The sequence below is a fragment of the Epinephelus moara genome, chromosome 2 (genome assembly GCF_006386435.1).
Source record: "Epinephelus moara isolate mb chromosome 2, YSFRI_EMoa_1.0, whole genome shotgun sequence".
NCBI classification, from domain to species: domain Eukaryota; kingdom Metazoa; phylum Chordata; class Actinopteri; order Perciformes; family Serranidae; genus Epinephelus; species Epinephelus moara.
This window is the reverse complement of record NC_065507.1, coordinates 28,752,456-28,780,125: the sequence shown is the minus strand read 5'-3', so window position 1 is coordinate 28,780,125 and position 27,670 is coordinate 28,752,456. Positions and strand designations below refer to the sequence as shown.

The following is a 27,670-nucleotide window of genomic DNA, read 5'->3' as shown; positions in this document are numbered from 1 at the left end:
ACAGAAACAAGAGAGCAGCAGAGTGTGCACTTCACCGCTGAACCAAGCTGCTCGGCGTCTCTCTCTCGCTCCGCTTTGAGTTGTCTAACCCTCCCTTTATTTCAAAGCGCTGCCCTTCCCTCTCCTCTGCCGCTTTCAAACGCCCTCTCTCCTACTTTCTATCCCCCTCTTCCCCCCTTCTTCGCTTTCAGACAGAAAATGTGAGATGAGCTAATGCAATACACAGCCTCACCAAAGGGAAGCTGGGACTTCTACTGCGAGGATCTGATCGATTGGTGCCTAAGGCAAGATTCTCCTTCTCTCTTCACCCTCTCACTTGCTGGAGCGCTCTGTGTTTCTTTTCTCTCATTTACTCACACACTCGCACACACACTCACAGACACACACACAAAGTTAAACTATGCTTGAGGGAGCCTTTGCTTTCAGTGGAGGTGATTAAAAAAACCTACAATTCTCTGTGACTTTGCGCTCAATGCTAAAAGCAATCTCAGTAATGAACAACAAACCTTGAGAGCCCAACAGCAACAACAAGCACACTGAATTGAACAGCCTCACACTCATCCATACAGCCACCACAAGGGTCTAGACCCAGACACTGACCCATACAACCACACAGTATATGTATGCATCCTCAGATTCATTAAGACCTCCAGAGTATTTACCCACTACGAAATCCAGGCTCCTTCCCCAGTCCAATCATTCATAAACAGGGCATGATTTGTGACCCTTTTCAAGAAGCCAAGGTCACTCATATGCCCATTAGTTCACTACACATACATTGTATATTAACATTACCAGCTCCCAGCTCTATATTGATTCATCTGTGTCTTGGGGCTACACTTGATTTTCACCCTGCAACATGAGTTGATGAATCTATATTCCACGAGATAAGCCGGCTTCCTCAATCTGATAATAATATAATACCCATAAGAGATAAGAGTGCCACTGATCATGCAAATACATCGTAACATAATGTGATCCACTAAGCAGGGCACTTACACTGCACTGGACTTCACTGGAGTAAATCAGATTTGGGGTTGCTGAGAATAACTCATGACATCACTGGGTGACATTCATGTGTTTTTTCATTTTGATTTAAATGGCCAGGATCATTTATATCTGACTGTTATGAAGAACAGTTTACCAAGATTGTAGGACATTGTGCAGACATCAAACTTGGACACCAGTACACTGTCCGCAGAGCAGCCACAGCAACTAATGCATGAGAACTGCAAGGAGAGGAAGATGAAGTGAGACAGCGCATGGTTGCAGGCGAGAGTGATGTAACTGTGGATGCTATCATAGTTCATAAAAATGCAGCACAGTGAGAAGACAGCCAATTTAGGACTGGTATACAGGAGACAAGAATATAACACCAACCCCCTACATTCAACCTGTGCTGGACCTGTTCATGAGACAGCTGTCAGTCGTTCGCAAATACACTAGTCTCTGCAGTGTAGCTCCTACACTTCACTGATGGACTGAGTTGTATAATTCGAGATAGGCGTCATGATTTACTTCTGACCATATGCATGCTTTCTCTCTTTCTCTCTTGCTGCGAGTCCATATTGCAATGAATAGAATAATGTGCTAATACATATGATAATAATGTAATGATAATAAATAGATAAAAATCCAAGTAAATCTCTTTCCCAACCACTAAGACTACAAATACAGCCCACGTCCCAGTGGGATAAGGGAGAATATTATTTAAGTTTAACCAGTTTTATTAAAAGTCCAATGTGTAGGACGTATTGGCAAATTCGAATATAATACAAGAACTATCTTTTTGATAGTGTATAATCACCTACAAAATAAATACTTTGTGTTTTTGTTACCTTAGAATAGGATGTTTATATCTACATACAGAGTTGTTCCTCTTCCATGGAGTCCACCATGTTGCAACACCATGTTTCTACAGTAGCCCAGAACGGACAAATCAAACACTGTCGGGGCGCCGGTGGCTTAGTGGTAGAGCAGGCGCCCCATGTATAAGGCTGTTGCCGCAGCAGCCCAGGTTCGACTCCAGCCTGTGGCCCTTTGCTGCGTGTCGCTCCCTCTCTCTCTCCCCCTTTCACACTTGTCTGTCCTATCCATTAAAGGCTAAAAAGCTCCAAAAAATATCTTAAAAAAAAAAAAAAAATCAAACACTGTCTCTAGACAGGGCAATTTGCATTTTTGCGTTGGCCCCTGTAGTTTGCAGCCCCCCTGCAAAAACACTAATTTTTTTAAACATGAAACCCTCTGAACAATGGGCACTGAAGGAATTCTAACTGATAGAAGTTTCAGCTGGTTGTGTTCTGCAGTCATCACCGCTAGATACCACTGAATTCCCCAAAATCACTGCCCCTTCAACTTGTGTTTCTTTCTAATGCCTGAATCACTGCAGCCCCCTCAGCACCCTTACTTCCTGCATCCATGCAGTTGACACTGTAGCAAAGGGATGAGCTGCACTATCGATTGTGTATAATTACATAAGGCCACATTTAGTAATGGAAGAGTTTCATCGAGAACATTTACTGTCAGTAGTAAAGAGCCAAGATGTCAACTACAAGAAAATGTAATAAAATCTTGTTTGTGGTGCTACAAAGCGTACGTGTCTGGGAGGCAGCAATCGATTTAACTACTCTGACGGAAAGCATAAAAGACGACCCTGGAACTACAACCTAGACTCTGAGTAGCCTCAGGACAAGAAGTGGCAAGACAGGGTCAGCTCTGTCAGAGCCAGGGTCATTCCTTAAACAGAGCATGTTTGCCCTTTGCCAATAAAAGCTCATGTAACCCCACAGGCATCATCATGCATGGTGCATTTTTATTACTAATCACTATCAGCATAAAGATGGAGAGAGGCAGAGAGGCAGGCCAAAAGACAGACAAAAACAATCACCTAGCTGAAGTAATAAGTTCAGGTCCAGTGGCTTTCCTAGCTTAAAAAGCAAATGTGCTTCTGTCTCTCACAGCTCTCACACTCTTGGCAGAGTGCGGGGAAAAGGAACGGAGCCAGGCACCTGCCCTTTACCCCAGAGAACTCACAGGGGAGAGGGACAGTGGGGCAATTTAGATCCGTTGTCACTGTGGTCCCCTGAGGTAGGGAGCCAGGATAATGTGTCTACTTCCTTGAATGATAAACCAAACTTCACAATGCAGAGTCATTCAGTCCGATCTGCTATAGAACAAATGATCCCAGCAGAGGACTGCATGTGACTATGTGAGCATTACTGTGGTAAACTTTAAATTACCCCCATAAAGATGTTCAAGGTCGCGGAATCTCACAGAGACAGCTGCTAAAATTAAGAGGTGTTGCAGGAGCATGAGCCATATCATCACACACCATATCAGATGTCCAGCTGAGCAATGGCAGAGATATGGAATATGGGTCTGTGATAAGGAAGGCCGAGCACAGTAGGGCACTCCCTATCTACAGTCCCATTAATCTGTGATTAGGGGACTTAAGAGGGATTTATGGCAGAGATAAGAGCAGAGGGCGTGTCCCTTGGGGTAGCCAGGGGGAGACTGGAGCCACGCCCGCTCGGGACGGTGCCGGCCAATAAATGACTGAGAGCTAAAGAAAAGGCACCCTTTTCATTTGAATTAGAGGAGATAACGGAGAGAGAGGGCAGAGATAAGAAGGAGAAACAGAGGGAGAGACGGAAGCGGAGCGAAAAGGCAAGGTAGCGTACTCCTGCTGATCAGATGACATTAACAGGAAAGGGAAACTGAATCCTCTGCTGTTTCAACATCAGGATCCCACCCTGGAATGTGCTGCATGAATTACTTTGCCAGTTGCATCAGATCAGACCTGTTTTTAATGTTACACAAGGCTATCACTTACACTCCTAAGAGGCAGGATTAGAGCCCTGTGTGCGAGTGTGTATGGGGACCAGGAGGTGGGGCGATGGAGGGGGATGATGGATATCTTTATGGCCTCTTTCTTTCCTCATCTCTTTGTCTCCGTTTACCAAACAGAACGGGGTACGGTTACCTCGCTGATACTACAGCAGCACTTGAGAACCGATATCGGCTTCCAAAAAAATAGTACCACTGTCCAAATCTGTGCTTTTTTTAATCAAAGCAAACCTGAAACACGCTACCTGAGAGTTTACACACAACACTGCTACCCAACACTACACTATTTGATTGTTTATCTTTATTTGCTGTTATAGAAACTAAGTCCATACACTTACAGGTGATTACAATGCTCCCATTGATATTTGAGTGACATTTGGCTTCTGCAGACTATAATGCAAACATGACACAAAGCTCCTTTGTTATTATTGCGGCCAAGACGTTGAACAAGGTTAAGGGAGTAATCAGGAAACGTCTGCAGGGTTTCCAACACAATCATTTATTCATCTTATTTCAAACAATTGGCAGGTGTGCTACCAAGGGCCATTGCCATTGGTTAAAAGTCAACTTGTAAACCACAAAACTGATACTGACAGATCTTTAAAATATGAAGATCTGTCAGCAGCAAATAATTATCACTGTCGTTTCCTTTGATCGTCCTGATTTGTCATAGACAATACAGAGGTGACTAATCTGCTGACAATGCCATAAACAAGCAGCACTCCCTCCTTTGCTTAAGGCCACAGGTTACAAATATAAGCTCTGGGGCTGTGGTTTAATCACTGTTGCTCATCAGGATGGGATCCAACAAAAGGCCCCCTAGCCCTAAAACTGACTGTGTCAGCTGGGAAACACATCCCTGACTCTCCCCTGGCAGGCCAAGCCAGGAGTGAGACAGCCCCAGCACAGTGCTCCTTTGGGAGGCTGGGGTCCATCCTGCGCTGGGGCCCCCATCTGGAGCTATGACAATAGGAGCAGTATTTCCACTTCAGCTCCAGGCTTTTTCCAAATGGGCCTGACACATTTGAAAGACACCAGGCATGATCGCAAGGATGATAAAGGAGTGCTGATGCTCGTGAAACACCTCTTAAGTCAACGGAAGATAACAAGGAAATCTTTGTTTCGTCCATCTTTGAAAACTCATCTTTTTATGAATGGAAGCTCCTTATAGAATAATGGTTTATTGATTTACAATACAAGTAATGCTTTCTTCTCACAATTTAACTATACATAGTAATTTCACATCAATTCTCAGCAACATAACAACATGGAGTAACTGTGAAAAGACATAACAACGGGAAGAAAATACTACGCAATAATGAATTTTCAACAAAAACCCAGGGGACACAATTGTGGGTGAGTTGTAGCTCCTCCTGATGCCAAGTAGCCCCAGTGAGTGTCATTAGACACAAATAAATGCTGTCAAACTCTGCAGAAGGGCATGAGGGCAGAATTCATTCCTGCAGGATAAACGCTGTTCCTATGCTTTATTATATCCATTCACTCAGACAAGCAGGAAATCTGTAGTGGAAAAGACTGGGATGCTTGTTAGGAAGCTGCCTGTCAAATTGGCTCTGGAGACCATGCAGACAGACGGGCTGAACAGAGCAGGGCGGATGCAAGAAAAGAGTCTGTCTGTATGTATGGTTGTATGTCAGTCTGACTAGTTTCTATCAATATATTCAAGATGTGCATGTCTGTGTGTGACTTTGAGCAGCCCCCTCAAGTTGACCCTGTATATTCACAGTGATGACCTCAGAAGAAAACCGAGCCTATACTTCTCATGAAAGAACTCCAGCACCGGTGTCAAAGATGTCATTCCTTCAACCAAGCAGAGATCCCGGGGAAAAAGCTGTAATTAATATGCGCCAGGCTTAGACCCTCTATTAAGGAAGCTTCTGTATGCGCCACTGTAAAGGTTTAGAGCATGGGGGGGGGATTACACAGAGGAAGCACAAGGGAGCGCAAGTGGGCAATTACTTCTTGTTTTTGTTTTCCAGCATTGCCAGTTTTTAATGAGGTTTGACCAGTGCGTTCTCAGTGATACATCAAAGCAGCCTACAACAGCAGGATAGGAGAAGCAGGGGTAATTGAATATGCTGCTACATTTATTTCCCAACAGGGGACAGCAAGAGCCTCACTACTGACTTTTTCTTCCATCAGCTGCTGGACTTGAAATTCTCAAGAGATTAATGTGTTTCAGCAAAACAATTTGTGAAGCATTTTGGAAAACAAACATATAGTTAAAAGCCTGGATTATGGGCATATTTTTAACACAAGTGGACGGGTACGGCTCTATTTCACACTCTACATTATGCAATCATTGCAGAGGAATAGGAACAGCCAGCAGGGTTAATGTAAACACAACGGTTTGCTTAATTCAATTTAAAATATGCTGTCTGCTCAGTTCTGCATCCATAACAACGTGGTGCGGTGGTCTGCTCCTCCCAAGGTCACTCTGTGGACTGGCTGCAGTGTTTCTGTGGTGATGACCAGCCATGAGGCGACTGAGATAGGTGAGTAGAGGGGAGCAGTAAATGTGTGAAGCTTCTTTCCCTCTAGACAAAAAACCCAAACACCCGCCAACACCTAGCTGTATTATTGAATGGGAAAGGTTACAATCGGCATTCACTCCCAGGACAAATGACTCTGTGGTAGTCACAGCTATTTATTGGCTCCATCTCTGATCGACTCTGCTCAGCAGTGATGGAAATACGACACCCAGAAATTTTAGCCCCTTTACCAGCGTGCTGCAAGACAGTACACCACAAAATAGCTAGTGTCCGTCTCCGCCTAAACAGCGTTTGAACATGGTTTACTGTTTACTAACCTGTTTTCAAGTGCATCTGTGACACTGAATATGACACACCAGGGAAAAAAAGCAAAAAAAGTAAGACATACTCATCAACTGCAGAGCCACGAACACAGTTCTGATCTACTGGCAATGGGACAGAAGTTTACTGCCCATTTTTTACAGGTTTTTGCATGTTTAAAAAACCTGCATACACATGCTAATTTTGGTGAAAAAAGGGGTATTAGATTGGGGTGACGGTGGCTCTTGACATTGGTATCATACAGCAAGGGTGAGTCTCTTCTTCTGCTATTTTTTTCCCCTTACTGTATATGCTGATGATTGATACCAAATTAATAAATGTTTGAATGATACATTTTTATTCATGTTTTCTCCACAGAAAAAAGTAAGATAAAATAAAATAAAGTACAAATGGCTAACTGTTCACTTTGCAAGTGTCTCAACAAATATGTTTACAGTGTGGCATTGAAGTCTTTTAAGAAATGTTTAGGAAAAAACAGTAGAAAAAACAGGGGAGGGCCTGGCCAAACAGTGAGGACCAGCACACTCAGCTGGCACAGTACAGCCACAGTGAGTATGGCATTTGGGCTCAGGGCCAAGAAAAAGAGCAGCTCTGAAGCGATGCCAAAGTGAATCGGGGCAGGCACGGCCAAAAAGGACCTAATGCTTTTTAAATGTTATTTAGTTGATGGCAGCGGCTGATACAGGTCTACTGTTGGGCCAGTGTTATGTTACAGTCCCTGAGAGCAGAGCCGATGACCTTATGTAGGCTATTCTAAATGTTCGGCCAAACACATTCTAAAACAAATCTCAGACAGCTGGGTGTTGAAAGGGAATTTCAGTTACAGCATTCAGACCAGGGTACAACGGTAATGCCTGAGTGCAGAAACTTGGCACATTTCCCCCTGCTGCCCTTTAGGTTAAAAGGGTAAGCATGGAGCACATAGCATCAGACCGTCAACGTGTGAAAGCTTGTGTGTATGCAAGCACATATGTGACAGTGGTTCATACACTGTAGCTGTGGATACAAGGTATTATTAAAGTGAAACGTGGCTCCCAGAGGCATAGCGTAGGTTAAGACTCAGTGGAGCCAGTTTCATATGTGGCAAGATCCCAGAGACACCAGCATGGGCCTGCTGAGTGGGGCATGGCCCGAGTCCAGCCAAATGGAACACAAATCGCCCCAAACTGTTCGAAACCTGGCCTGGAAAAATGAGAGTGGGATGTAAGGCATGCCATGTGATGCACAGTAAATATTTGGTCAAAATTAATGAAGGGGCAAAGTCTGCCAAGAAGCCTTTTTCTAGACGTCCACAGAGGGGAGACTGTGCCCAGTCTGGCATTAAAATTAAATTTCCTTCTGCAGACAACTGCTCACTGGCCTGTCTGCTTTCCAGCACCCACTTACCATGTCCTCCCCTCAAAACACATACCAACTGTCCAGGTACACAGTGTATCTAACCAACTACTGTTTTCTTTTCATGCTATAACTGAAAATGACTTGGTCATAAATGTATCCCACTTCCTTAATTCGCATCTGTCAGTGTTCTACATCTGACAGCAGCATAACTGTCCGGCGTCTGATTTAAATTTCTAAGAAAACCTGTTTTTCTCCAGAGTTGGAGACAGAGAGGGGGGGGGGGTCAGATCAGCAGAAGACAGCTGTGATGACAAATGCAAGAGGAGAAATATCCCTATCACCAACAGCCTTCCAAACTGTTTTGTAAGTGGAAATAACCACCCCGAGGACAGCTCTTCTTCTTTCCACTAACACTGAATTTCACTGATTTCCCCAACTTCTCCCTTGAAAAGTGATCAACAGTAAGACAGCCAAAAGAGAGACTGTTTTTTCAGACAATGCTTGAAATGATTTTAAACCCATCATTTATGCTTTATTAGTGTCTCTGAAAATGGGTGTAGTCTGCCCTGCCATACTAAAAACAGACAAATAGAACATGGGTGCAAAAATACAGCTCATGCATGCTATGGAATTTAAATGTATGACGTTAAAAAGCAAATGCAAAGAAAGAAAGAAAGCATAAGCTCAGCTCAATTAAAGTCAACTGGTGAAGAGAACACTTTGAATAATTCTGGCTTTGGCTTCCCAGAGAGAGGAAATGCACTTTAAGATGTCGAAAGGATGGCCAGCATTATCATTAAAGCATTGAGCAGAGGTGGAGACAGAAGTGAATAGTATGCTTTGATTAAAGGACATAATGAGATGGGATAAACGCCGGCTGTCAAGACTAAATGTCAGAAAGAATCACAACAGTCAAGTAGGACAGCATTTATAACAGAGCACCTTCAGACATTTCTGCAACAATGCCTTCTGAGTCAAGAAAAAAAAAGAGGTGAGATTACTGAAGCCAAGTGCATGTAGGGAAATGAAGGTGAGGCTCTGAACCTAAAGCACTCTTTTCACAGTTTGAACTATGAAGCTTCCGATTAAGACTTGGTGACAGACATGCAGCAAAAATGCAAAAGCAATCTTGCGCTTAAAGCCTGGAGAGCCTGTCTCTCACCCGGTGACTACGATTGTTATTCAATTAGAGCTCACACTGTATAGGCGAGGGGAAGGGACGTGGGAGGGAGAGAGTGACTGCATACGGCAAGATTGTACAGTGGAAGGAGACAGAAACAGTGACTGATAAACAGCTCTGCAAGTCTTTCAAAATTGAAAAGTATAGTTTAAAAGCTTTTCAAAAAAGGTGAAAATCCAGAGGCTTTCAGCTGAAGGCAAGTATTGTTCCTGTTCAAATGGTTCAATAATGATGGCACTTTTTTACAAGCAGAAAGTAGCAAAACACACATTATCCACAGCAAAGAAAATAAAAAAAAAACTTGCAGAAAATTTGCAGAAAGTAGGTAAGCCTGATAATAGATCAGGATTAGAGGTAATCTCCCAGCTCAGAGTGACTGTGTATTTACATGTTGGAAATTCACCCAGTTATGTGAATCCTCCTCACCATGGTTACAGCTGAATGGTGGGAGCGGCTCCAAAAGCAGTCCTATAATAGTGAAATTCAAGGTCACCTTCTCATTAATTATGTTTTCCAGCACTTCCTCTTAAATAGAGCGCACCCCTCCTACTTTTATCACTGTCTTTGTGTGACAGAATTAGCCCCCAGGAACTCGCGCATAAAGTTGCTGATGCAGCTCTGGATGAGAGTGGCTTTTCAACATGAATCTCCTAAAGCACCAGCTGCATGGTGTGGATTTAAAAAATATGTTTCAAAATCTAAAATACACAGGAAATAATGTTTGGGGAACTGTGAACCTTGTCACCAGAGGGAATCTTAACTACGACAGTATAGTGAAGAGGGGGAGGAACCAAAGACATTAATCAACTAATTAGCAGTCTCTCTTTTAACTGCTAATTTAATCTATTCCTCTCAGCCACTTTAATGGTATTTTCCCCTGTCAGTTATAACCAAAGAGAGGTTTAGCATTTCAAAAGTGTATCCAGGCCTTGAAGAGAGAGGGTAATAGAATGGTCACAGGGGCTGGGAGGAGGCCTGAGCTCAGGGAGGGAGGAAGAAAAGAAGGATACTGGGGAGAGGCTGTCCTCAATGCCACCTCTCAGTCTCCCCAGTGGAGAAAATGAAAGGGAGGGAGGTCTGAGCCTTTTTAAAATGCACAAGGCAGAGCACCCCACGGTAGCATGGCTTCTCCACCACAGCAAACGCCAGGCTCGGGGCAAGCCTTCTGGGAGATCCTGATCATGCAGAATTTAGATACATGAGGGATGTTGGCCGTACAACACCAAACCAAACCCTCAATGCCACACTGACGCTTTGTACCAGGATCATTTATTTACTCAGCACTTCTGCACATCAACCTCACCTCTCCCCAGATTTCCACCTTTGAAAGAAAAAAAAACACCACAAGCGTCCTTGCCTCACAGTTTTTTCCACCACTATCACCCTAATCAGCACATTCGCTGCCATGTGGGACCAGTAAGAATATGCAATGTGAGCACAGAGAGCCAGATCCAGAGTATTCCCAGAGCTGGTGTATCATGGTATGTTTGACTGCTCCGTCCTCCCCTTCGTCCTCCGTTCTTCCCCCTCCATCCCCCTTCCACACCCTGGGGTAGCCTTTGTGTAGGCGCACCCCCCCTCTACGCTCCTCACACACCCTCAGTCCCTGGTGAACCATTCTCTTCCCCTCCTCCATGCCTTACAATCGCCCTGTTAAGGCGACACAATACGGCCTCCCCGTCCCCACAGGCTTTTTCTGCGTGTCGGCCTGGTTTATTTAAGAAAGGCTCTGCGCTGACCAGCCACAAAAAAAGGCAAGTCTTAAAAAATTGGGGCAAAACAAAAAAATGTGGGGGATGGGTAAGAGGATGAAGAGATTCCTTAAGCCCCCTTTCGCCACCCCACACATACACAAACACACTCCCCACCTCTCCGGCTTTCCTCCTCGCTCACATCTATATTAGCGTCAAGGGGGAAACTAATCCACGGTGAAGCTAGATTAAGTAAACATGCATATGCAATGCAGAATCAATTGTGGATTTGCATTATGTAATTTGCTGGTGCATTACTGCGTCTGCAATACAAACTTTCTGCATTTTTCATGACCGGATGCAAAGCTGTGGGAATTCAAAGCGTGCCATTTGTGAACCGAGACAGAAACCAGACAACACCTTTCATCCCATAAGGACGTGTCATTTATCACCTCCGCACCGACTGGCAATATGGAATGTTTGTCCTCCACGTCAACAGTCAGAACAAGATGCATTTACTACAGCGAGTGACCCATGAGTCTTATATCCTGGACACGCCTGCTGCTTTTTAGTATCAGCCAGCTCCAGACTAAAAAGCTTATATGAAGTTAAGTTCCAGAGTATTCTTAGTGTGGACGGCTTAACTCTGTCTGGCTGTACGTTTGTAGAGCTTAGACTGACAGACAATTTGACAGACAAAGTGATACTTGCTAAATAAGTCATAACAACATTATCAGCAAGCAATGAGCATAACTCTCCTCAGCTCTAATCGTCTGAACTGAAGCCTGGTGAGACACAGCAGTTAATTCCTGAGGAATTTGCAACACACAGGGCACTGAGATGTATCCTCGGTTTTATAAAATCATCTAAATCCTCCTGATTCTCCGTGCAGAAATGCCTATCAGTCAAGCTGCAGCCACGGTAAATTACAAACTATTGACGTCAGATGGATTTGTTAATTAATCCAATTAAGCAGCGCTTTTAGGTCATTAGGGGAAGAGCAGTTAGGGGGAAAGCAGATCATTAAGAGTCACCGCCTAATTATCTGCCCTAAAACAAACTGCTTTGAAATGTTTATCTCGTCAGTCATTAATGACTTAGCCACAGTTCTCATGAACAGGAAGAGGACACGGGCTGCCCTCCCACATTCCTCCATGTGGTTTCACTAAGCCGAAGTCTGCCTAATCCTGGATCTTAGGGTGTAAAACCCTGCTTGATTTGGATTAGGATCAGATTAATGTGTATTAGTGGAAGTTATAGAGATATAGCTTTATGAACACTGTCGCCTCACACAGGTGTGAGATTTTTCAACACAGCGGACCCGGGACTTTTACCCATTGGTTTCTCAAGACACCTGCTGCCCTCACACAACATCAGTTCAGAGAGTCAAACCCTCAAAAACAACAGGATTTGAAGGCTATCTGAAATACCAGCACACTTTTACAAAAAACAGATAAAAAAGTGGGCAACTGTGAGAGATCTTGGAAGGAAGAGGCCGGCTTTAATGAGTATGTTTTCAGGCCATGTGAAAGGTAATCATAAGACAGCAGACAGAGATGGGTCTCACCTGTGGTCTCTGGTCATTAATTGGCCCTGAAGCCTGCTGTGTCCTGTCATATCACCATGATGAAGGAGGTGGAAGGGCTCTGCAATTCATCAGCACTTATGAGTCAATTTGTCAAAACCTCAACGGCTAGGTGCTGCTGGGGCTGCGGCTGATTACCAGGGCGGCACTCCCACAGCCCATGTTTTTATCAGCACTAGTGCATACTCACACTTAGACACAGAGGGTTATGGCTGGATATAATCACCCAAAGAGTTTACAACATGACTGTAAATTTAAAAAAAGAAGGGAGTCTGATGTTTGCCTTGAAATTGCACCCTGTCTGTTAAAGGGATGCTTCACTGACTTTCAACCAGCTTTGTATCAAAACAATGTGGGTAGTAGAATGTGTAAATGGTCTGTGGCAAACTTCGCTCCATCTCACCAGCGCCCAAAACTCCCAGATGACGGCAGATTTTTGCTGGCTCTAGTATTGTTGCTCGCACCACCCAGGCCCCCAAGAGATGCAACCAAGTTTGAGGCCAATTTTTGTTGTGGCCAAACAGCGTAATTACAACTTCTGAGCCTGTCATGTGATGCCATTGGGCCCCAAAAAACATTTTCCAATACACTTAGATTGTGAGACATCTGTAAATCAATGGATACTTTTTATTAGCACTACAACCCCTTTGAAGTGACTTGTTTCAGTATTAGGATTTGATCCATTCAGTCCAATAACATTTGGAAAGTCTGGAACTGCTGCATGATTAAATCAATTTCTCCCCATTCAAGTCAGAGGAGTGCTAAACCGGATAAACCCAGCTCGGTCGGTGGAAATCTCTGGTGCACCTGCTCTATGGGCCCAACAATGAGGAAGCAGCTCCCGTCATCCAGGTAATTTTATACACGGCAGTTGAATGGTTTTGGCTTCATGCCCCACTGAGCAACTTTTATACAAATGAATGGGGTCCTGCCTCCAATGCTGTATCTAGTTCATGGAACTACCAGATTGTACTTCTGCCTATTCTTATGCCCTCCAACAATGACACTAGTATACAAGCAGATTAAGAGAAGAGATCCATCTCCCTTTTGCTTTCTCAAACTCTGATCAAACCGTAAAACTAGACAGAACTGGTCAAAAATAAAACAAGATTCTGTTACTGTATTGCTTACTTTTCACCTAAAATGAGAAGTTTCCTCAGAAACAAATTTTAGTACCCTGTACAGTATGACTGTTAGACAAAAATCTGTGAAGAAGTGGGCACCATACTGTTTTCTGTATTGTAAAAATGGAGGCTGAAAATACTGGGATCAAATGGTAAAACTAAGTAGTGCTGATCAAATATGGATCAAGATTCTGTTACTGGGTTGTCTATTTCACTCCCAAAATGTTTTCATAAAGATATTTTAGCTTATCATTTAACTGTAGTTCAAGATTTTTTGTTACCAGCCAGCAGCCATATTGTTTCCAGTGTCAAAGCACCTAGGCTCGCTCAGACCCCCCAGGAAAGTAGTCTCTAACACGGATGCCGATGACGTCAGCACGCTGGCTGACTCTGTCATTCCAGTAGGAAAGTTGTAATAGAACTAGTGCTGGCCCCCAGCGGCAGTGATGTGATTGGATCCAAATCCGTGTACTTCCGTACTTCCTCCCCCTAACAGCTGATTAGCTTTGCCTTACACCCGCCTACACCGGAATTGCTGTTCCCCGAATTGTCCGTAGTACAACAGAAAAGGAAGTGTTCAGTGCATCGCAAGAAGAGATTAAAATGGATATGATTTCATTTGATTCAGCTATATTGCAGAGCTGCAACGTCTCTGTTACATGTAACACACGTGCCATACCTATGGCAACGCCGTCATGTGGTCTGGATATCCCCGCCCATTTCTATTACAAAAGGAATGACGAATGTCCCCAGACTCCCATTCCGAAGTAAGTGAGGCTGGTTACACGAGACTACCAGGAAAGCAGCTCTGCCTAGCTTCTAGTGGCCACTAGTGGTACTACAGCAAAAAAAATTGCAAAAGAGACCTTAAACTGCAAACAATGTCAGTAATGATTCTTTCTATGATTTTTTTCCGTGGAGGTTTTATATTCGGAAAACTTTCCTCAAGCTGAAAAAAGCAATTTAAAAATCTGTGACATCATCACAATGTAAAGTCTATTGTAAAGTCTATCTACGAACAGGAACTCACAAGCGGGCCAGCAGGAGAAACTCTACTGTGCATGTTCAGCGGGCTGTATACTACGGAAGAAAACTAAAAACTTGTCTTGGTGTATGTGGCAGGCAAGCAATTCCATAGGACATATATATATATTTATATATGAAACCCTTATCTCCTGAAAGTAATCCTGAGTGTCATTTTAAGTGTGAGAAGAATAGTCACCTCTTGCCCTCATCTGAATGGTACCTCTGAGGTGAGTATAAGGTCTGACGAGCACTTGGAGGAGAGATAACAACCATTTAGTGTACAGCAGGAGGACAGATCACCTGATAACAGGGCCAGACATGATAGATGGAGGTATCAATTTACAACCATCAGACGGAGCAAGGCGGCAATAAGCAAGTCAACACAAGTTTGACAGGGACAAAGGTCATCTCATCTCTCGCCCTCTATTTCACACATACAAGTGGTTTAAATATACTTTTACAACCAGGCCAGCAATGTGAAAATAATCTTGATATTATCCACAGAGATGTTATGAGACACCATTCTGAGTTTACTTAAGAGATCCGATACCTTTCCTACACCAGAATGAAGTTGTTAACCCTCCAATTAGCAGCAAATATGAAATCTTTTCCTGGCAATTGGTGTGTAATCCAATTTTCCTGACACTAGTGTCTAATCCACGACCAGTCCTTTGAGTATCTGCTGTCCAGTCCATCTTTATTAGCAGGCCCTTTTCTCACGCCTCTCCCCAGAAAACCTCCCCAGACATCCACAGCCTGGCGTAATTGGAAACCCTGGTGTCTGATGGTCTTTCTCACAGAACGGGACCATTAACGGCTCAACCCGGGCTCAGGATCCGGCTCAGGGTGGAGCAGATGGAGCCACCACCTAGCTGGAAACGCTCACCTCTGACCCCACTTCCTGTTTAGGTGCTACAGTGTTTCCTCAATTGACTGTTGTGTCACGCAGGCTTCCCTCATCACTAAATCTCTGCCTCAATACAGAAAACAAAGACCCAATTCAGGAAACCAATCAGGAAGCATGAAATGTCAATGAAATTCTCCTTAAAACAGTGAACCAGAAACTGGAGGAGAACCAGAAGACACTGAATAAAGACCTTTCAGTCTGATCATGAGTGTGATCCCTAGCATTTATAGGCTTCCTCATGCAGAAGGACTTCACTTTCAGGGACATCTAATAACAAACTAAGAGTTGGGCTAGTTAAACCCTGATGGCTTTCAGGTTTAAACTTGAATACAATTACAGTATTGCTGAGGTAATTGTATAGGTGTGTTAGAGCTTTGATAAACAGTGGTAGAGGGCCTGGACGTCACTGCTTTTACTTTGGCATAATATAAATATATAAACTACCTTTTGATTGCTTTTTGTGTTTTTTGTACAGGCTTTGTAGAAGGTTTTCTTTGTGTAAAATGTCCCACTTGCTGCCATTCAGGGCACACTTTCCCTAATGTCTAATACTGGGGTGGCATGCATTTGCTTCCTCATAACACAGAAGCAACTGACCTGGAAAACCCCAGCGATCATGGTTTGGTGCTTTATAAAGACATCCATGTGATGGGTGAGGAGCAATAATGCGTGAGATAAAAAGGAACAATACGAGCAGCATCAGAGGACAAAGACAACTGGAGCCAAACATAAAGCTGCATTAAAACAAGACCAACAGAGTCACTGGAGAAAAATAAAAAACAGGAAACAAATAAAAATAATAACCTGTCTTTTGAGATGCTGCATTTTCATTTTTGAAAAACATAAACAAAATGTTGCACTCAGCAGTAACAGTAACACATGGGCAGAATCGTGACATACATGGAAACATGGTCTCCATAGGGGCTCATGCTGTCTGTATGACCGATGATAGCCGCTCTCTACGCTGATCCCACATGGCTACAGCACTTTATGTGTGCTCAGCTTTTAAAAGTTAGACAGCCCCCCTTCACCCTGAGAGTTTCGGTCAAGAGAGAATGGTGTATCAGAATGTTGCCTTCCTCATTTCAAAGACTGGAAACACAGCAGAGATGAGCCTCATCGAACCAAGGCCTAAAAGTCCAATGTTCGAGAAGTGTTTTCTCATGGTTGAAAAGGTTTGTGTCAACATTTGCCCTTGAGCAACCTTTTTCCACAGAGAAGGCATATATAATTTTAGTAATGTATTTTGATTATCTGTATTTAAGTATTTCAAATGAACCTGTTTTGCTCTGCATCCAGTTTAATATTTGTATGACCTGCAGCTTTACACATAATTAAAGAAATAATTTGGGGTATTTTTTCACCCCTGACCTTTTCTTTCCAAAAACTGTAAAACTTGTAAACCCAAATTAAAGGCTACAGCTACCATATAACTTCTAAACAATAATAACTGACTTACCTGAGCACACATGGAGAAATCCTAACAGAAATACAAATCCAATAGAAGTTGGAGACATCATTCAACGCCTCTCTTATGAGAAATGTTCTTGTGTAATCCAAATTATTCAAAAAGCAATTTAGGCATCCGCTCCTTCATGTCAGACTGCACAAACAAAAATCTTAGAATCCAGAGTTCCAAAAAATGTAACACCCACAATTTAGTTTGTGAATCACAACAAGCAAAATATCACAACAGTCCAAGAGCAGTTTATCAAGAGCTAGCCTTGGCTCCTTGTTATGGATGAGAAACAAGCTTCAAAAGATGGGGGGAAAAATAATACTAAAACAGCTCCAAACAGATTTCAACACATTCTCTGTTTCAGTAGTTGAGCTGAACTGAATGATGGCATGTGTTAAAAACTATGCTGGAATATCTGAGCAGAGAAGTAGAGCAGCTCTATCCTTTCTTTGAATTCATCCCGTTGCTGCAGTGCGCTCAGACCAGTCAGGCGATCTCATTCAAATCATTTAGTTCCTTTGTGCAAAAAAAAACAGGGGGACAAAATAATAAATCCACTGGAACTGAAAGTTGAGTCCAAAGTGTGTAAGATAACGCGAGCGGCCGCTGTAGTCCACGCGTAAAGGCTCTATCCTTGCAGTCACATTATTTCAGTCCAGTTTTCAATCTGTCACTTGAGATCGGAAACTTTGCGAGTAAGTCCTGTCCTCCCTCATCCACCGGATCCACACACGAGATCAGTGCAACTTTCCCATCACTTTTCCCCCGTTTTCTCCTCCGCTGCAACTCCGACTGATCCTGGTGCGCGTCGCAGACCCCGGACCTCAGGCGCGAGGGGGGAAATACGGACTCATATTCACAGCATTTCATTCAAGGAAAGCGGAATGCCTCGTCAATTGGTATGCGCCTTTCTACCCCCTCCATAGACCCGACAATGTTTCCCTGAGAAGAAATTTAACCTCTTCCCGCCTGGATCCCACCGAGCGGCGCAGCCACAGCGCGCACTGGCAGGCTACTGTATTTTCTTTAACTATGTCCAATAATAAGAGAAAGCTTATGAAACTATCCGGACATGTTGTTTTTATCCTTTGTGCGGTTCATGACTAAAAACAAATGTAACAGCCTATTCCAGAGATATTCCTAGAGGGACTTAACAGTATGTTTCTGCAACTTAATAGTTATTGTATAATGGTTCTAACATACTTTATGGTTTTGTTTAGTCTCTTGTGGTTTCATAGTCTATTAATATCACAATAATACAAAGTAGATTAGCTATGAGTGCTATTTTTCCCTTGAAATTTATGACAGGAAAAAAGTCAAAATATGATAAATTATATGGGTGTATCATTTTCTTTAAAATTATTTTTGTTTTAAATGTAAAACCTTGTGAATCTAGCTTTTATGTCCTGTTAGACTGAGAACTTTATTCATAACTACAGCAGCCAGTTTCCAACCAACAGTTAACGCACATCAGGTCACCATGCCAACGCATGGTTAATTATAATTAACCAGATAAATAGTCACATAGTTGGATCTTCCAACTATGTGACTATTTATCTGGTGACCCATGTTTCTAATTTCCCCAATGTGTTTCTCGTCTCTTTTCCTCTCAGTCAAGACTTCATGAGCCCGAGTTTCCCTGCAATGTGATCACTTCAGCCTCCAGCCTGCCATTTCTTTGCACCTCTGAGTCATAACCAACTTTAGCCACAGAGCATCTCTTTATATCTGTGAGAATAATGTATAACTGTGCAGGTTATTTTGCATTAAAATATGCGTGGAAAAAAACATGAATGACTAAAAAAAAGACCATCTGAAAGACTTCCACAGCTCCTCTCACAGCGTCTCTGTCAGCTTCACTGAGCATTAGTTACCAAACAGCGCCCTCCAGTGAGAGCTGGCTGAACTAATCTAAAAAAGACCCTGTTTTCACCAGGAAAAGCTGCATATGGTATGTCAGCCGGGTGACACATTAGTCATCAGAACCAGAGCTTTTTCAAAGTGTGTCATGTTTCAAATAGTTCTCAGAAAACACACCCACGCTTAATGACGATCTTGTCCCAGAAATGACAGAGTATGAATAGCCTGCGTAGATTTTTCATCAGGACCACGACAAGACTCCATTTAGCAGCAAAAACACAAAAGGAAGTACTTTAAACACAATCATTGAAATTCAGGAAGAGGATAGTCTCATACAATGGAAAAGATGAACTCATACGAATAATAAGAAAAGCAAAAAAGTGTGCATCCTGCTCTTTGCTCTAAAAGTATCTACTATAACATATCTGAATTTTACAACTCCATGGATTCCCTTCAGCAACCCTCTCATGCCTGTACACACCAGTTTGAGACCTATACAAGAGTCTGCATAACGATGAATGCCACCCGAGTGACAAATTCAAGCAAAAGTCCGTCTTTCAACCCTGACCATGTTTTTATTTCTCATTCATCCATGTGTGCATTATATTACAGTTCTGTACACTCCATTCCCACTTGGTCCTCATGTGCCCCGTTTTCCTGAACGCTTTTCAGCCCTGGATCTGTAAAGTGGTTGCTCAGCTGAATACCACCAACTGAATAGTAAAATTTCCTCTAGCCAGCAGCAGGGAACTGTAACCTAAAAGCAATTATTAGTCCTCACTTAGAGCAACCAGAAAGGAGGGCTGATTGCTACAAGAGGACGTGAGCATTTTCATTTTTTTGTGTGACTTAGCAAAGAAAAAAAAATGCAAATTTGAAACGGCTGCACAAAACAGACCGTTATCGGAGGTCACTAGTATTGCTATCCTTTTTTCACATGACCTGCAAATAACTGAATGACAGGAGAGGACTGTGCACAAAGTAGAAAGAGACTGATATCAGTAAATTGTTTTTTAATGGTATTATTGTACTGTTAAATGTCAAAGTACAACCCACATGAAAAGTATACATGCTTAAACCCCTCTTTGGCCCCACCTCTATCACCACATTTTCACAGTTTAATATTGCATCATACCCTTTTGTATTCAGGTTTGGTTTCACCCTTCTACTATGAAAAGAAAAAAATCCCTCAGTAAGCACAAGTTATGACTACTGAGCTCCGTGAACAGGGAGGCTCTCTGTCCTCTCTCTTTCCCCTCCCTCAAACCTTCATCAGACAGACAGCAAAAATGACACATTGTCAGGGCTGTGATGGCAGCGGAGACAGCAGAGAGCTTGGCCAAATCGTTCTCTCACAAAACAACTTGCAAGAATATAAAAGGTACAAAAGGATAAAAAAAATCCCCCATCCCGAACTGCAAAGCGCCCCAAGCCTTTAATGCTTTAACAACCACTAAACCAAAGCAACTTTGGATGATGTCAAAAATTTGATGAGTCATTATTCTTTGGAAGACAGTTATGTAATACAGCACTTTTTTTTTGTACTTACTGTTAAAGACCTGCTTGCATTTGTGTGGTTTGTTGTGGGAGTGCCTCGAAGTCTGGTGGTTCTGGTAAAGTCCAAAATTATTAGGCAGCCTTTTGCACCAGTGAGACTTCTGTATCCCAGCATGGCGATGGGTCCCGTGTGGACCCTTATGGTCTTTAGGAACTCCCAGCATGACCAGCATGGCAAACAGCACCACCAGCAAACACCCAATCCGCATGGTGATATGTGTGGACAGCACAGAGCAGCTAGATGTGCATATAATTATTGTAAAAACACACACTGTTCTTGCTAGTTCAGTAGCTGCAGATTGGTGTTCTTTAAAAAGTGGGAAATAATTAAAAATCCGATCCAAAGACCCTCTTGAAAACTCTCAAAAACAGCGACAAACTGCAAACATTGCCGCACTTCCCACCAAGAGTCCTTCATGCTGCTACCCTTGAGATCTGCCAAATACATAAACCCCTGCAGTCTTGGCCAGTCTCCTAAATCCTGTGACAATGTTTCCCCCCAGTGTACGATGGGATCTTAATGAGGGCAACTCTATATACAATGTGCATGGTGAAGTTCACTCCCCTCTCCATCTCACCATGCCATCGCTCAATGGAGGGACTGTCTCTCATCTTCCCGGCCTTTTTTATCTCTGATAATTCTCCTTTTAATATTCAAAAGGAGTTTGTGGACGTTTCGTCTTTTCTTATGATGTTTCTATGCATGCAGCAGGACGGGGGATCCTGTAGGCTACATGCTGAGTCCCTTTTCAGATGTGTTGGACCCCTCACAAAACCTAGGCCCCCTCAGCATTGAGGTGATGGGGTGACACACAGGCGGGGTAGGACGAGGGAGCCCACATTCCGCTTTCCCTGACTAAGACTATTAAATGGCTTTCATTCCCATCTCACCAGCGCACCAAACAAGATGGCATAAAACAAAACCTTTCTCCTTCCAAAAGATACTCCCTGTAGAGAGCCAAACAAAACACACTCTCCCAATGGACAGAAATGTAAAAACACTTTTACGTCCTTAGAAAAAAGTTTTTTGGAGGGATTTTACACTGTTTTACCTCCTGAATATGATGTAAACATAAACTCTAAGTTAGAGTCACCTTGGACAGAATGTGGCAGTCACAGGTACAGTATGTTTGAGCTCCCTTCACAGGCACTTTAGTTGGATGGTTTCCATACTTCACTTGCCTCACATTCACCACAGCCTTTTATCATTTGTGTCCTGTCCTTGAGGAGCCATCCTTTTATTTATTCATTGTGCTACTTTTCTTTTTATAAGACAGCAATTTGAATTTGTAGTCTTTGTGAGTTTGCAATGGGCAGAACGTCTCCAAGGTGTTTTGGAAAGATAAACACGAATAACACGAGGTTGAAAGACCATGTTGGATTGAGCTCCTTTAGCATTTTTCTAAGACAATCAGAAAATAGCTACAGGGTAACTTCGTCCTGCTTCTGTTTTGGGGCTGTGATTCATTTTACAGCTACACAAGTAGCCCATCATAAATCAGAAGCAGTTTTTGTGATAACTGAGTGAAGCAGTCAAGAGTGCAATGTCCTCTGACAAGAAAGGGCAAGACTCCCAGGGCTGTTTCATGCTCTCTCACACACACACACACACACACACCTGAAGCTGTGTGAAATGAGACTGAATAAAGCACTGGCTGAACGATGGCATCAAATTCCATCATTGTAAAGCTCTGTCCTCTTCTCCTCAACCACCTCAATGGACGACCAGTGTAAACATATGGAAATGCATTCACTCAACTGAGCCAACATCTATCCAATCTCTTGCAACATCTGGAAATCTCTTATTTTTAAAACTTCCTGTAAGAAGTAACTGTTGCATGATTGATACATGTGGTGGCTTGAATCTGGGGGATATATCGTGTTAAAAGAGGAGTGCTTCGTCATGCAGTGGGCGTACAAGGAGGAGAGCACTCCCTGCTCTGTCATGGCACTCTTGAGAATGAAATGATTTTCAGGTGGGATGACAGATTGTTAACATGGGACTGCAAAAGATTGAAAGGAAGGAGTGAGAGAAGAGATGACCTTAAGTCCTGAGGAAGTTAGATCATATTGGTGTTACTGTGTCAGTGGCTAAAAGAGGCAACAAATCATTTCTGATTGGTTGCTGAGGGAGTGGTGAGGCTCCAGGAGCACAAACCATGCCACAGCTAACTGCACAAGCCCCTGTCATCATAAGAAATGCCATCCATCCATCCACTTTCATCCGCTTATCCCGGGGCCGGATTGTGGGGCAGCAGGCTGAGCAAGGTACTCCAGCCGTCCCTCTCCCCAGCAACCTTTTCCAGCTCCTCCTGGGGGATCTGGAGGCATTCTAAGGCTAGATGAGATATATAATGCCTCCAGCATGTTCTGGGGCTACCCAGGGGTCTCCTTCCAGTTGGACATGTCCAGAAAACCTCTAACAGGATGCATCCAGAAGGCATCCTGATCAGATGCCCAAACCATCTCAACTGGCCCCTTCCGACACGAAGGAGCAGCAGCTCTGCTCCAAACTCCCTTCGGATGTCTGAGCTCCTCATACTACCTCACCATCATAAGAAATGTTTGACTAGAAATGATATTCTGTAGTTTTTCTAACAGCAGACCAAACATTTTGACTTTTGGAAAACTAACATGGCATAAAACATAACATAAAAGTAAAGGCTGTCAAAAAGTATGAATAACACAGTTAAGATGAATTAATACGAGCTACAGCGTAATGCAGACATCATCAGTATCTAGACACTTGTCTTTAATACAGCTAAGGGCCAAAAGACTGAGTTAAATTCAAATCACAGCTGGTCAGTCATACTAAAGCCAGCTGTATTTAGACCTTGACACACATCAGCAGAGAGTGGAAGTGAGGCAATAAGTGCAGTCTTGTCATATTTCTGGAACATCCATGACAGAAAACCCAGTGATTGTCAGGACATTTCACCCAGCCTGTCCACTGTGGACAATACTCTGGCCCCTCAGCTCTACACAAGAGCCCAAGAATGTAGAATTCTGGGCTCCATCCCAGAATAAATACAGTTAGCCCACTCAGATGAACCTCAGAAACAAGCCAAAAAGTCCTTTAAAATCTGGAAAAGACTGAAAATGTCTCGTCACTCTTACATTGAGAGTTTGCCAGAGAGGAGTGAAAGGGACAGACGCTACAAAGCAAGTAAGACGCAAGGCAGATTGTAACAAAACATAAACAGAAGAGTGAGAACATTCTTCCTCTCACTATAGCCTCTCTGTGCCGCTTTCAGACATGATAAAAAAGACAAGGGTCCAGTGAAAGAAAATGACGGAGAACTAAACAAATCTGTTTCTGTTCAGGGAATGCCACCATGCATGACGCTGCTGCAAGAAATGTGAGGCAGAAGGAGGGATGGGGGGGGCAGACACTGAGGAGAAAGAAAGAGGGGGAGCTTCACAGGATGCCGCGACGAGGTTTGGAGCACAAAGCAGGATGAGGCGATAAACAGGCTGTTGCTTTTCCGCTTGCCTGCACACACTGAATCCCTCTTTCCCTGTGTCTTTTAATGGGCCTCACATTAGCATCTGTTTAGCGTCAGCCTCGACATGGCCTGTGGAGGCTGATTAAAATAACCCAGCTATCACATAACATCCTGGCAGCAACATCAAAATACAGTCAGATGTTGGAATATTTGCAGCAACAGACGTTTCGGAAGTTACCAAGAATGTTCTGCACTTCTATTGTCAGAAAAAATGTTTATTAGCTGCTTCTGTTCGACTCTGCTCCTGGGAGATTATGTTCCATATGGAGAGATATGAAGTTTATTATGTTAGTAACAAGTAGTCAACATTATGATTACAATGCAGCACTTCAGCGCTACAGTATCCAATTTGTGCATTTCCACGTGTGACTGCACTAGCATGAAGATAAGATCTGACAACAATTAGACAATATTAAAGTATCTCTGACTGTCCTTGGATTGCTCTTCTTTTCATTCTTCCCTCACAGAGCTGCATAACAGCAGAAACAAGCAGCATTGTGTTTCATGCTTAATTGGCTTAATTGGTTTAGAGTCAGGAGAGCTTTAATGAGTGACAGTAGCGCTCAGGGTAACCGAGCCAAGAGATTCTTTTGTTCTTATCATTTCTGGACCTCAGCCAATCGCATGGCAGCTAGATACAAGACAATAGAGAGCAGAGCTCAATCACAGCAACAATGTGACCATTATTTAAAGGGAAAAATAAACAGCAATTTCCGCATTATTCAAAACTCATACATCGCAACTGCATCCTATATGTGAGCTAAGCTGAGAAAGTTTTCTCAGTATACAGATTGACAGCACGGACAGTGAGAGAGGAAATGACACAATTAGTAGCCAATTCAACTAAAGAGAACCAGTAACACATTTAGGACATTGTCACCAGTGTGACTCTTTGATGTGACAAACTAGTACAAACGTTCAGTTTTCAGTTTGTGTGTGTGTTCAGGTCAGTCGGCCAGTTTGTCCACATTCATTCAATTCCCTTTTCATCAGAACCACATTTTGTATTTTGAGACAAAAGCACATCATTGAACAAGACTAGAGGCCTTCACACACTGAGTCCATTTTTTTCATGTGTTTTATTAATCTGTCATCTGAAAAAAAATCGTTACGTACAGAAACCTTGCTCACTGACTCCAGTGTGTTTTATTGTTCTATTCGTTGTGAAAATTCGCACTACGTGATAAAATGAAAAGACACATTTCCCCCTTTACCTCTCTCTACAGGAGTTACATATCTGGCTGTCATCATTCCCTAACAGTCTTGCATGTTGCACCACAGCTGCTTGAAGGGGCGGAGCTGTCCTCCCTCTCTGTCCTCACATTCTGTGTGCGGACCACATCCTCCTCCTCATCATTATCCTCGTCCACCTGAATATTACTACCTGACCTATGGAAATTTGAGCTATCTGAGTTATGAAATTATTCTGCATGCCTCGTTCCTCTGTCTTGTTGCGGCCGTGTCCCGCTGCAACATTTCCTTCACTGCTTCTTGGTCAAACGTGTCTCAAGGCTTCTGACGAATGCAAAAAGAATTTTTTAATGACGGACGAAAATTTCGTACTCAGTTTGCGAACATGATTGACACAACTTGAAGTCATATTTATTTTGAGAAGTGCAACAATTTCAGACGAAAAGAAACGACTCAGTGTGCAAAGGCCTTAAGAGTCTACTGCCATGCTAGCATCTTTGTGAGGCTGTACTTTTGTTTTGAGCTAAATACGAATGTCAGCACGCTAACATGTTCACAATGACAAGGCTGACATGCTGGTGTTTAGCAGGTATAATGTTTACCATGTCCATCATCTTAGTTTAGCATCTTGGCATGCTAACACTTGCTATTTAGCGCTAAACACAATGTACAGCTGAGGCTGATGATAATGTCATTCGTTTTGAAGGTATTTGGTTTAAGGGTCCCGTGTGAAGCATTTAGGGTATCTATCAGCAGAAGTGGTAATGTCCATAACTATTTTTTCATTAGTTTATAATTATCTGAAACTAAGAATTGTTGTGTTTTATTTACCTTAGAATGAGTCATTTGCGTTTTCCCATCAGCCACTGTAGTTCTCCTACATGCTTGGCACATGGGAGAAATTTCAGTTCTGCAACCTTACCACTAGATGCCACTAAATCCTGCACACTGAACCTTTAAATCAAACGGACAAATTAAAGTTTTGACCTGATGATGGTGCTAGATGAACAGTTGGGGGATCACCAACTATATTGGAATTCATCCTGAGGGTGGGATTTATGTGTCTACCAAATTCTAAATGATCTGTTCAATGGTTGTCAAGACATTTCACTCAAAACCACAGGTCAACCCCATGGTGGCGCTAGAAGAAAAATGAGGAGACCACCAAAGTCAGTTGGCTTTATCCTCTGGGGTCCATAAATGTTTATACAAACTGTCATGGGAATCCATCCAATAGTTTTTGAGATATTTCAGTCTGGACTAAACTGGTGGGTGGACTGACCAACAGTCAGAACAACACTGCCGTCCCAGGAGCTGCACCGCTACTGTGGCTAAAAAGTCAGTCTGTGCCCACATTAAAGTACTCTCTGCAGTTTTTGTGGGATAGATAAACATTCCTGATTCAAATACTTTGGTTTCCTAAGTGTTTTCTTTCATATTATTAAGAAGAAATCAATCAAAGGAGTAAAAATACAAATTGTTTTTTCAATATTCTTGACAAACCTCAAAAGCAAACCCAAACTGTCACAGAGCTGAGAATTGATGGGACATTAATATTTTTTTTCAAAGTTATTTCTTCCAGAAACTTTCCAGAACTGAACTTAGAATATCATTCTGCAGTAGTTGTGGTTTCAGTGGGGCCTTCGAGCCAATATCAGTGACTGATCTCTCTCTGAAGACCCCGAGCAGAGAAAAATGCAAAGACACTGCTCATGCTAAAAGCATTCCCTGTCTCTCAAATAAAAAGCCTATTCTTTCTGTCTCTTTCCCTGGTGCGATCAGCTGCCAAAACAAACTGGCGCTGTGATGAATGTAATAAATATGATCGATGGGATATCTGGCGCTGCTGACCTCACACCACGCGCCAGAGTCCAGGGAGCAGGTGCTGCTCAGATTTACAGCCCCCCTCCCAATCTCATGATATTCCCCTCTCTCACACACAGACGCTGAGCCCTGCTGAAACACAGCCGCACCGCTGAGGCTCCACAGCCCCCTACAGCTCATACTCAGAGTCTCAGAGAAACAAGCTTAATATTGGCTGTGACTGAACCTCATGTACAACATGACTTTGCACGAATCACATCACCACCAATAAAACCGGCAATGATTTTACAGATCATCAAGCCGTCAGTCATGGCTGACAGTTATTAGGGTAATTTCTGCTGGGAGGAGCACACAGGGTGGTAAGCACTCCTTATGTGTTTGCTCATAAAGATGGCTAATTGATCTGAAGGCAGCGTCAGCTCTGGAAATGAACATATAAACTAGGCGAGGTGTTTTGTCATGTAATTGGAAAGACGCTGCTGTGGGTGGATCATTTAACAAAGATCTAATTTACGAGGGACCCACAGTTCCTCTGCAATTACTGTGTATTACCAGAAACTACAGTAAACAGCTTGTTTCCAATGAACAAGTTGACTATAACATAGCCGATCATATCATGGATGCATGTATAAATGCACTGTAAAACAATAAAACAACAACATATGACTTATCAGAAGTGTATCAACAGTAGGCTACATGCTTTTTATAATGAATAACACTTCTGAAAACTCAGTCAGCCATA

The 27,670-nt window shown here is 42.9% G+C and overlaps 1 protein-coding gene across 2 annotated transcripts in view; it reads right to left on the bottom strand.

Moving 5' to 3' along the window:
* The window catches only part of robo1 (roundabout, axon guidance receptor, homolog 1 (Drosophila)), a 267,974-nt gene that overhangs the window by 124,100 nt on the left and 116,204 nt on the right, over window positions 1-27,670 (bottom strand). The window contains exon 1 of one of the 2 annotated variants that reach the window (XM_050062191.1): window positions 16,991-17,913. The exons of the other annotated variant lie outside the window; for it this stretch is intronic. Coding sequence (XP_049918148.1) covers window positions 16,991-17,051 — 61 coding nt within the window. The 5' untranslated portion in view covers window positions 17,052-17,913. Of the gene's footprint in view, window positions 1-16,990; window positions 17,914-27,670 lie in introns of those variants that run through there. 2 annotated transcript variants of the gene reach the window in all.